This window comes from Arvicanthis niloticus, chromosome 2, assembly GCF_011762505.2.
Source record: "Arvicanthis niloticus isolate mArvNil1 chromosome 2, mArvNil1.pat.X, whole genome shotgun sequence".
NCBI classification, from domain to species: Eukaryota; Metazoa; Chordata; class Mammalia; order Rodentia; family Muridae; genus Arvicanthis; species Arvicanthis niloticus.
In genome coordinates this window covers 122549358-122561523 of record NC_047659.1, presented here as the reverse complement: position 1 = coordinate 122561523, position 12166 = coordinate 122549358, and the positions used below count along the sequence as shown (strand labels likewise).

Genomic DNA, 12166 nt, shown 5'->3' with positions numbered 1-12166 from the left:
TACCCTCAGCCCACTGGCACCTGGAGGCTGGAGTCTTAGCAAACCTCACTGCTGTGCCCAAGCTGCAGGCTTTTGCAATGCCCTAGCTCTGATGCCACAGCCATGAAGCCAAAACCAGTGCCAGCAGGCTCCCCATCCAAGAGCTGGCTGGGTGCAAGGCCACCAAAGGTAACAAGGACACACAGCCAGGTCTCCCCAGGCTTGTGATCTGTGGGGAAACCAGCCAGATGGGCTGTCAGGAATGAGTGATGAGCCAAGGCCTAGCTGAGGAAGAGCCTGGAATGTTAGCAGCAGGTACATTACTTTACATTACAATAAAACATGTTAGATGCCTTTCTGGTTTTTTTTTTTTTTTTTTCCTTCTCATTCTCAAAATAATACCTGATTGATCAGTCTAATAGAAAACATTAACCAGGCTGGGGGATGGGTCAGTCCATAAAGAACTTGTGCAAGCGTGGGGACTAGCATTTGAATCCCCTGAACCCATGTAAAGTGTGTGTGTGTGTGTGTGTGTGTGTGTGTGTGTGTGTGCTGGGATTATGCACTTGTAATCCCAGCACTCCCTTGGTGAGATGAGAAGCAGAAACAGGAGAATCCCCAGAAATTAGTGGGCCAACTAGCCTGGTATACACAAATGCAAAGCAACAAGAAACCCTGTCTCAAAGTGTAAGGCTAGGACTGACTACCCAAGGTTGTCCTTTGACCTCTATACATGCTGATAGCATATACCCTCTTGCACTCACATATGAAGGCACAAACACACACTCACACAAAAATTATATATGTGTACACACACACACACACACATATAGTCAAAGCTGGAAAGATGGCTCAGCAGTTAAAAGTACTTTCTGCTCTTACAGAGGATCTGAGTCTAGTTCCCAATACCCATACTGCACAGCTCTTAACTGCCTGTTATGTAAGGCAGAATTAAGTGACCTCTACACCAGCTTCTGAGGGCAACTGCACTCACACGCACACCTCCCCTCACATGTATACATATAATTAAAATATTTTTTACTAAAGTATACACTTAGCTAGCAGAAGGCAAAATGGCTTAGAACTCACACAGGTGGGCTCGGGATTTTCAGCCCTGGCTTTGCTATCAACTGGGAGCCTAGTTCTTTCTGTAACTCAGCTTCACATCTGTAAAATGGGTCAACAATACTAGCTAACGTGGAACACTGCTATGCACTGAACAATACTTAATAATGTATACAACATGTTTCATGTATTCATTCAGTACGCAGCACACAGGGCCGATATACCTACACACAGGGACTGTTGTCCCTTCCTCAAAGATGAGAAGAAACCAAGGTTTAGAGAGGCGAAGTGGCTCATTGAATACCTTAGACTCCATCCGTACCCAGCACCACATAAATCAGGGTGCCATGGTACATGCCCTGCAACCCTAGCGCTGAGGGAATTAGAAGTTCAAGGTCACCTGTGGCAACTTAGTGGCCATCGGTAAGATCTGTCTCAAAACACGAACAAACCCAAAATCTAATTAGCAAGTGGAAATATCCCTTAATCCCACCCCTTCTCAATGAGATGCTTGTGGGTGGCTGGAATGCATAACTCTTCCGTAAACAAAACTGCCAAGAAAATTTCACTTTAGGAAAATATAAAGATGGGTTTTGCCTGGAATAAGCAGAAGATGGCACGAGGGGCTGAGGGTGGTGCTGGGTTTAGAAAGTTTTCAGAAAGAGGCAACATAGAAGTGTGGCCTTCAATGGTGACATAGTTAGGGTTTCTATTGCTGCAATGAAACATCATGACCAAAAAGTTTGGGACAAAAGGGTTGACTTGGCTTACACGTCTATACTGTTCTTCCACATCACCAAAGGAAGTCAGCACAGGGCTCAAACAGAGCAGGGACCTGGAGGCAGACGCTGATGCAGAGGCCATGGAAGGGTGCTTGTTCCCTGGCTCCTTCCTCAGGGCTTGTTCAGTCTGCTTTCTTATAGAACCCAGGACCACCAGCCCAGGGATGGAGCCACCCACCATGGGCTGGTCCCTCCTCCACTGATCATTGTTAAGAAAATGCCTTACAGCTGGATCATATGGAGGCATTTTCTCAGTTGAGGCTCCTTCCCCTCTGATGACTCTAGCTTGTGTTAAATTGACTTAAAAACAGCCAGGACAAAGAGTGTAGGTTCCCTGGTGGGAAGGAGAGAGGATGCAGATGGAGGAGGCAGGCCCTGGGAATCAGTGGAGCCAAAAGCTCTGTTGTAGGGTTGAGGAGAGGAGAGCCAGGGGTGCCCTGGGACTCCTGAGTATCAAATCCATGATTCCCAATTGCCTCTGGTTGTGAGCAGGGTGGGGTGAGGTTGGAGAGACATGGTGGAGGAGGCTCAGAGTATTTTCAGGTGCAAGAATTTGAACACCTTCACAAAGGCAGGGTGGCAAATGGAAAGGCCAGAGTAGGTCTCAAACGGACTCCTCCCCTCCCCAGGGACCTTTGCCCCAGCTGCTGGGGTTCAAAGCCATTTCCTTGCAGCCCTCCCTCCCCCTAGGTCCCCAGGGTTTCTCGCCTGTGTGGTCTTTATAGATCAGAGGACAGGCCTAAGTGCCACCTCGAAGTCTGTTAGGAGTGGCTTTGGTGGACTGTGGCTGCCCTGAGGCAGGGGAAGGAAGGGCGGAGTGCAGAGAGCATCAGGGAGGGTCTCCCTGGAGGAGGGTGGGGAGGCCACACTGGAACAACCCTGCCAAGTCAGCACAGGGAGGACCATTTGTGAAGGGGCTGTAGCCAAGTCCAAGTGGTTGTAAACATATTTCAGACGTGGGTGTGATGATTCAAAACCCTAGACTCACAACCAACACAAGAGAAACCGGTACTCGGGTTGAAAGGATGAAGAGAGAGGATCAAGACACTGTTTGGAAAGACTGCGACTTGGGACTGACGTCACACATATATGTGTAAACAGCAAGAGCTAATTCCAATTAGCTGCTTCTGTGTTCCAGGCAAGGTGCCGAACATGATACTACATATATTGTTTAGCTCACGACACCCCAGGCCACATGACGGTGCTATTGTTACCAAGATACAGGTTAAGCTGTGACCTTTGCCCCAAGTCACAGAAAGTGGAAGATGTAAGGGTATTGCTGATTCTAGAGAGAGGGTTATGGAAATTACTCCTATGAATGAGGAAACCGAGGCAGGGCCAGCGAAAGACAGAGATCCTGTTGGCCCAGGTCTGTTTCTCTCTGCCTGCATTTCCCTTCCAAAGACCACCCCTCTGCCCCTCACTAGCCCAGTCATCACCCACATGCCACCTCTGTGGTGACGCTGCCCTCCCCAGTCATCTACCCTGCCACTCGCTAGCTCCTTACTCTGTTTCAGCTTTGTGTGTGTGGTATATGTACCTGTGTGCATGTGCAGGTGTGCACACGGAAGCCGCTGAAGGGTACCCAGTGTCCTGTTGTTTCACTCTCTCCCTTATTTCTTGAGACATGGTCTCTTTTACTGAATGTGGGGTGAGACTATTGGCCAACAAGTCCCAGCCATCCTCCTGTCTCCATCCCTCTGCCAGCACTTGGGTTACAGACACATGGGGCTTTTTCTGTGCGTACCAGGTACCAGAGCTCAGCTCCTCATGTCTGTGCAATGTGGTCTTCCCCCACTGAACCATCTACCCAGACCCAACTTCATCTTCTCACATAGTATACTACCATGTGACCCACTGTCGTCCACGCTGCCATCTTCGTCACTTTGTTATCCTTGACACTTAGAACAGTTCCAGGTATACAGCAGGTACTCCATAAATATCTGCAGAACAAGTAACTGCAGATTAAACCCATGAGTACCAAGTCATCGTGGCTCACAGCCCCCTCTCATTATGGCTACTATTCACAGAACAACGATGGCGCTAACTGCTGCTACCAGGTTTTTTTTAATTACATTTAGTTGTTTTTTTTTTTTTTTGTTTTGTTTTGTTTTTTTTTGTGCACCGGTGTAGGGGTGGCATATGTGTGCCACAGCTCACATGTGAAACTCAAGGGTTCTGTCCTTCCACCGTGTGAGTCCCTTGGGTTGATCTCAGGTTATCAAGCTTTGTGGCATTCTCCTTTACCTGTCAAGACATCCCACTTGTCCGGACGCCAGGTTTTGAAGACTTAAATGATGGGGGCAGCCCCGGCTGAGTCCTTGGGATGTGTTACCTCATTAAACCCAAAACAACACAAGAAGCAGATACGTGCAATTATGTTCTCTCCTTTGGAAGGCGTGGGGATTAGGCCGCTTGGTAGAGTAGTGGGTGCAGGATTTGACTGGAGACCCTGAATGAAGAGTTCACACTCTTCACATCACACCAAAGGAGGTCCTCAGAAGGGACCAAGAGCTTGAGTTCTCAGCAGCACTGACTCACTGCAGAAGTTCTCTGGCATGTAGAGCTCACTGGCTCACACAGCAACAGTACAGCTGGACTTAGGGAGCGGTAAGAGGGAGGCCCCAGAAGCTCACTGCCACCTCCTCCTCCCCACCTCAGGGTGCCCAGATTCTGACAGCCGGGGAGGAATCCCATGCCAGGTCTCCTCACACTAATTGGCTTAGGAAGCCATGCTTATCTGGGCAAAGCTGGGGCCCATGAGTTCAAGATTAGGGAGAGCAGGATTCATGGCTTACTGCTTTGCTGCCTACAGGGTCAGAGGAGGCAGAGTTGGGACTTTAATTGGCTTAACAGCCCTTGGTGGCTTAACGGCTCAGAGGGCTGGAGGTGGGAGGTAATAAGGACAGGCCGGTGTCCAGGCCACAGCCAGATTCTTGCCCCACCAAAGGATCTGTTTGCTGCTCTCCCAGGGACTCAGTCTGTTACTGCTTCAAGGCATTTTCTTAGGATCCATGCCAGGGATGGAGCTGAGTCTGAGGATTAAACGAAGCTGGGGAGAAGCCTCCCCTCCCCCCACCCACTCCTGTAACCTCAATCAAGTTCCTTGACCTCTGAGTTTTGCTTCCTTGTCTGATGAATGGATGTTTCACTAACCACGGAGGGAAGGTTTTAATACAAGATGCCTGGGACCTCTCACACAGCCCTTGCTACAACATGGCGGGTGTGCGGTGTCTATCAACTCCTTCCTGTTATTTTATCTTCTGACTAAAGGACCTTCTATCTCTCAGGAAGTGTTTGCCCGAGGTTATGTAAAGAACACCCAACTCCAATGTTTCCTTTGGCTGATGCTATTTTTTTTAAGTTGTGTGTGAGTGTGTGGTTGAGTGTGCATGTGTGTGCCACTGCACAGGTGTGTAGAGGTCAGAGAACAACTTGTTTGGGTCAGTCTCTCTGACCACATGGGTCTTGGAAAGTGAACTCAGGTTATATGGAAGGCTTGGCAGCAGGCACCTCTACTCACAGATCCATCTCATTGGCCCTCATTGACACTATTTTTTATAAAAATCTTAGAATTTGATTTTCCAATTTCCCATTGCCCTTGAAAAAAATCAAGACCTGGCACTGTTGGACCCATGATTTCTCATGGAACCATTAGAGAGTGACTAGGTGGCACCTTTATCTTGTCTAGGACACTTGTCTACCATAATACCCCTCCCCTTGTCTGACACCCCATGCACTCTTGTCTATGTGACCCCTGGATTTTGAAGGCACTGTACAGACTTGAAAAGTTGAAATTATCTCTACGAGTGAAATTCAGAACTAAGGTGTGGGATCAGGAAGAGAATGGTCAGCATTCTCCCAGGTGTCACCCTGGAGGGGGCTCAGTTTTCTGTGGTTGCCCCAGCCTCACCACTCAGAACATCTTCTGGAGCACCTCATGTGGTAAACCAACATGTGCCAACACCATTTAATTTCTAGGCATGTCAGACTGCATGGCTTCTCTCTACTTCCTCTAAATGCTCCTGTTTATCCAGGCCCCTGGCAGGTTAAGAATTCAAAGCCTGTGGGACAGGGTCCACAGTATTCAGTGATAGCAGACCCGGAGTCAGAGCTGTAGCCTGGTTTATGTGGCCTGTTGGGCTTGTCTCATTCCCCATAGCCGTTTCTATGAGATATTTCCTAATTGACTGCAGAGTCTGAATTTACTGAACAGTCAAGCTGGCAGTAATTGCTTTTTAGCTCTCTATAGACCCCAGCCTCGTGCATGGAACTAAGTACCCAGCAGGTGACCAATTCATTTCAGAACCTGTCCAAAGGGCAGGAATATTAGGAGGCAGAGGAGACAGTACTACAACCTAGATATAGAAAGGGTGTTGGGGGAGGACCCCAAATTGACCTTGATGACCTTAAGCTGTTCTGGGCAGCAGGTGGTCACATGGAACTGTACCACATCATTATGGATCATGAGAACGACATCGCATCTTAGGCTCACCACATCTAATGATGGCATTTCACACACAGGACAGCTGAGGCTCAGAAATGGAAGGTCACTCTCAAACCAAGATGCAAATGTAAGTCCTCTGAAAGTACACCCTCCCCAAATCCAGCATTTTCCCACAGTACACAGTTTCCTCATCGTTACCCACGAGGTTTGACTGCCTTCCCCGTCTTCACTTTCTTATCTCCATGCAACAGAAGCCGGACTTTCTATCGCTGTGCAATCTCACAATCTCAGACTCATAATTCTTCAAGCTTTAGGGAACACTTTGGTGGCAGAATTGCAAGGTGGTTTTGAAGATGCAGAATCTTGAGTTCCAAAGCTCCCGGTTGATCACTATGTGACCTTGGGCAAGGGTGCCCCCCTTTCTCAGCCTCCCTTCCCTCATCTGCCAAGCGAAAATTATAATACTAACCGCAGGCTAGAATTATTAAAGAAGACACAGGGTAGAATGAAGGTTTTGAAAAAGGCAACCAGTAGGCTTGGCATAAACTGCGTGCTTAATAAATTAATTACAATAGCATTGTAAATTAGGGTTCGAGTGCCTAAGTAAATGTTTTTAAAAATGTGATCAAGAGGAAGAATTCAAAATGTAGGACCATGCAAACCCTAAAATCTAAGATTTTTACAGGCTTGACAGTATTACAGTCAATTTTTTTCTTTTTTTTTTTTTTCCCCCAGAGAGGTTCTGAGTTTTAAAAATACTATGTAGTGGACACAAATGGCTTCCCCAGGTCAGGCTCCCCAGGTCAGGCTCCCCCACTATTGTATGACTGTTCTCCCTTTCAAGTCATCTCATACCAACTCTCACTTTCCCAGTGTAGAACAGTGGAAATATTGGAGAGAGTTATTTGTGCTCAGAGCTGTGGAGTTCAGTGAACCTCATCCACACCATCCCAGCCACCGCCCCTGCCCATCTATGGTCGGTTCTTCTCCCTATTGGAGGAAAACTCAGTCTCTGCTCAAGGAAGAATACTATTAGCTTCCTGTATGTGGATTCTGAATGGGGAGGAGGGTGGCCTGTGAGTTGTGGGGCAGCTGGCCCACTTTAGGCTAAAGGGAAAGGGGGATGAAGCTTTGGCTACCCAGAATAGGAAGTTACCATTTCAGAATCTAAAAATAACTCACCATCTGTCCACTTGGGCACAGAATGGTAAATGCAGATTAGTTCCTGGATGTAGACATGAATATTTTTGTGTGTCAAGCTAATAATAATAAGACCACGAAGAGTGTTTTCCCCTTCCTCCTACTTCCCCCTACTCTGGGGCAAGAGAAGTGGAATATACACATCATCTTGGCTGGGGAGGATGGGGAAACTAAGGCAGAAAGAGAGCCAACGGAATAACAAGGGTGACACACAGCAAGTGAGCAGCTGGGGCAAACACTAGGGGTCCAGCGTCCAATGCTCAGCTCAGAACAATGTCTTCTGACTTAGGCAGAGTAATTCAAATGCAACAGAGTAAATAACCATCTTCTGTATCTGAAGAGTGGTTTTCCCCATACTTTCCACACCTCTGTTATAATCTCGGCAATCCCTGACATTCCCAAAATATGTTCCAGTCTCCAGAGTCCCCACACAGACCTCCTCTTGCCTGTTCATCCCAACAGGTTAAAAAAACAGCGAGATGAGAAGAGTAGAGATTCCCCTCATTTCACAGGTGAAACAGACTTGGAGGGAGGAGGTGTGCTTATGATCACACAGTAAGCAACCCCATTTTGTCACTGCAGAGTACAGCCCAAGGAACTAGAGTAATTCTGATTTGAGAGGAGCTGTGATTTAGAACTCCCCCTCTCTCCAATTATCTCAGCCCAGCAGGCACCCTACTTGCTGGCAAAGGATGAGCCTGGAAGTGAACAGTTTGAATGAAGCCCCAGCGTTGTTTTCCGGTCTGAGGACTAAGGGGCAGCCAGTAGCCATCTAATGTCAGAGTCAAGATTCCAAATCTCCTTGGACCCTTTTAGGGGATGGGAGGGCACTGTGGAGCTCCGTAGGAAGCAGGAGCCAGGGAGTGCTGAACTGGAATCACCTCAGGCCCTCTCTCTACAAAAGCAGGAAGTTTGGGCGGGATAGTCATTTAGCTGCCTTTCCCAGGATGTTGGGGTGGGCTGCAAGTCTGAACTGAGTGCCTGTGAGAGGTAGGGAGGACTTCTGAGCGGTTTTCTAAGCCGACACTTGGTACCTGGACATGGAGGAAGGGTCAGGACTGGAAGGATCCCTGTAGTCCTGTTCCAAGTAACACTTGTCCCCACTCCCTGACTATGCCTTGCTCACACATCACTAAGGATCTCTGGCCCCATCTTGCCCCATTAGCGAGATCAAAGCTATGGATCTGGGGTCCAACAGAGTTTGGCAGAGGTGAGGAGCTGACTGAGAAGAAATCAGAGCTGCAATGGAGTGGGTCGGGGTGAGGGTCAGGACAGGAGCAGGACGGGCTAGAAAGGTCAGAGCAGATCTGGGGAGGCATCCCACTCCCAGGACTCAAGCTTCCTTCACCTGCTCTTTTCCTACCTCCAGACCTGACCGAGTTGCAGGAGGTGAACGAGGGTCTGCAGTAGCCAGACGCAAAGGCGGCAGCAGCGGCGGCGGTAGGTGCCGGCCGAGGATGGTGCCGGCCGGGGGACCAGCTCCGGGCTACCTTCTTTGGTCCGGAAGGCGACAGCACTGTCCTTGGTGCTGATGGCGGCTCCGGTTATGTCGCTGTCCTTGGTGCTGACGACGGGTCCCGGGGTCCCCGCGGGCTCCGAGTAGTCGTAAACGAACCAGCGGAAGCTGAGCAGCTGCACGACCAGCGAGGGCAGCAGCACGAAGAGCAAGGTGAGGCCGAAGTAGGTGCTCTGACCCTGCAGGTAATAGGAGGCCGCCAGCCACAGGTCGGTGGCGCCGTCGGAGAAGAACACGAGCAGCGCGCACAGCACCCAGCAGCAGTCCCGCAGCTCGTAGCGTGGTCCCGGGCACCCCGCCTCCACCGGTCCCGGGCCCGGGATCCCCGCCGCAGCCTCCCCGCGCCCTCCCGCCCCGCCCCGATCTGCTCCCGCCGGCCCCTCGGGCCCCGGGCCGGCCACGGCCGCCGCTCCATCCGACTTCGCGGCCATGTTGGCGGAGCAGGAGGCGGGGAGCGACTTCCGGGCGGCGGAGCGGGTGGGGTGCGGAGTGGGGAGGACCCTGCGCGGGCGGCTCCCGCCTCCCGCTCTTCCTCCGCCGCTCCTCTTCCTCCTCCCCTCTACCTCAATTATTCATCCTTGCCGGCGCCGCCCCGCCCGGGCTCCGGCCTGGATGTGGGCCGCCCCCTGGGAAGGGAGGGGGCCAAGGAGGGGAGAGCATCCCAGGTCACCCTCGCATGGCTTCCTCGGAGGCGTGGAGCCCAACCACATGCTTTCTGCCTCTGGCCTCCCCCTTTGATGGCCCCCGCCCTATCCTCTCCTTTTCCATTGATCTCCTGCGGTACCTCCGGTGGTTTGGGTCTTGCAATGTCCCAGGAGGGTGGGAGGCCGGGGTCTGAGAATAAAAAGACAAGGGTGGGGGCAGCTGCTTGGGCACCTGCCATAACCCGTTAGCAGTCACTCCTTCCAACGCCACTTGCTAGTTCCCCCGTGTTCACTTATTGTTTCATCCCCTCCTTTGATCTTGAGAGATCTTTTTTCTCATTGTCTTTTTCAAGCTGAGAAACTGCAGTTCTGAGTTGCGGTCTCTCGCTCACCCTTCTTTCAGCAACCGCGTTCATCTGGCCACTAGCCCGATTAGGGAAGGCAGAGGAAAGGGATGGGAGGGAACCCCTTGGGGAGGAAAGAACAAGTGCAAACAGCTTCTCCCACCACCACTGGAGGCCACGTTTTCTAGGATGTCCTGATGGGGGTGGGGGTGCAGGACGATAGAACTGGCGATTTCTGATAGATTGGACCCTGAAGGGCCAGAAGGTGGCAACGGGGGGCGGGGGGGGAGGACCTGCTGCAAAATGTCAGCTGAGGAGTTAGGTGGATAGGTCAGGATTTAGCAAGAAGACTTGGCAGCCAAAGTGGAGCAGGGATCACAAAGCAGCAACCTGGAACTGGAGAGACCAGAGGGACTGGATAAACACACTCCATGGGAGGAGGTAGGGGTCTCTCATGTGCCTGAGTCCTCACACCCAACTACACACCTTGGCTTGGATGGGATATCCTAGGACACTGAACCGTTTCTTTGTCATTTTTCTAAGCAATGAGGAATCACTAATCATTTTAGTCTCAATTTATAGGGTCTATATTGTTCTGCCCATTTTATTGGTGAGGAAACAGAGTCAAAGAAATACATTTAGTGGCTTAAAATCACATAGGAAGTGTTAGAAACGAATTCAAACGTGGATCTTGAATAGGCTTTGGAAGCTCAAGGAACAGGGAGGAGGGAAGGAAGTGAGGTGGAAGGACCACCCTGCTTCAGAGTGACAGGGAAGACAGAGGAGACAGCTGTCCTGGGCTGGGTGGAGCAGCCATCTGCTGTCCTGCAGCCTGGCTTCCCTTTCATGTCCAGGGACCGTTTTGGTCTCAGTGATGCTTGGGAGGTTGGGGTACCAGCTGTTGCCTAAAGCTAAAAGCAGAGGGGAGGTGTCAAGGCCAGCAGCCCATGTTTAGACTGACAGGAAGCTAGGGGTCTGAGTCAGAAAGACCCATCACTTGTTTTTTTGTCTCCTACATAGAAACCAGTCTAATATATAGAACCTTAAGTGGGCTCAGAAGAGTCAGTCTGTCTCCTGCAACCCTATTGCCAGTCCTTAGTGATCTGTATCACTGCCTTCACAGGTGCTTGGGACTGGCAAACATAGGATCTCACTTTGGGTCCTACCTAAATGGAAGCCTCCATATATGCCATAAACAGTTTGATCAGTAGCAGAAATCAAGTTTGTATGGTCTGATACTCTGATGCCAGAAAAAAATCTGTGTTGAACGCCCATAGTCCTTGCGTGATTCCACAGCTTTGGGTAAACCACTCAGTTTTTCTTGGCTTCACAGAACAACAAAATAGAGGATACTCCATGCCTTCCTGCTAGGACAACAGTGAGGACAATTATTAATGGGACTTTTAAGAGGGTCTTCCCACAGAAGCCCTCTGACCCTTAGGAATGTCTCCCCAATACTCTGGTTATCACTGCCACAGCACCCTGGCCTCTCCCTTCTTCACATTGACACATCAGCAAGCAGTTTATCTTCTCTTGCGTGTCTGTTTAGCGATGCCTGGGATCTTCCTGAGGGAAATTCACCTACTTTCTCTCACCCTGAGACTTTCTAGTGCTTGGTGCTAGGTCTGGTACTCAGTCGGTAGCCTATGAAAATATGAAGATAGCCTTATATAACTCTAGATAATAATATTTTAAAATAAAGAAAATAAAAGCTGGACAGTGGTGAGGCATGCCTTTAACCCCAGCACTTGGGAGGCAGAAGCAGATAGATCTCTATGAGTTTATGACCAGCCTGGTCTACAGAGCAAATTTCAGAACAACCAAGGCTACAGGAGAAACCCTGCCTCAAAACAACAACAACAACAACAAAGAAAAACAAAGATAAAAAAATAAGGAAAAAAACCCAACCAATGAGACCCAGGCATTGTGACAAGCACATGTAATTCTGGTACTCAGGGTACAGTAGGGGTGAAAGCAAGAGAATTGTTGTGAATCCAAAGGCTATTCTGGGGTTCACAGTGAGCAGCAGACCAGTCTGAGCTTCATAGCATGACCCTGTGTCAAAAACAAACAAACAGCTTTAAGCCCCTTCCAGAACATTGGACAACTTAATTAATGAGTGAGCGATGAACTCAGAGACACAGTGACCCTTTTCTCCCCAGTTATAAAGGTGACTTACTCACAGAAGC

The 12166-nt window shown here is 49.7% G+C and overlaps 1 protein-coding gene across 1 annotated transcript in view; it reads right to left on the bottom strand.

Annotated features, from left to right (window-relative positions):
- Positions 1-9420, bottom strand: part of Xkr7 (XK related 7) — a 28367-nt gene extending 18947 nt beyond the window's left edge. Inside the window, exon 1 of the mRNA XM_034493688.2 lies at positions 8837-9420. Coding sequence (XP_034349579.1) covers positions 8837-9420 — 584 coding nt within the window. The remainder of the gene's footprint in view (positions 1-8836) is intronic.
- Between the last annotated feature and the right edge of the window lie 2746 nt (positions 9421-12166).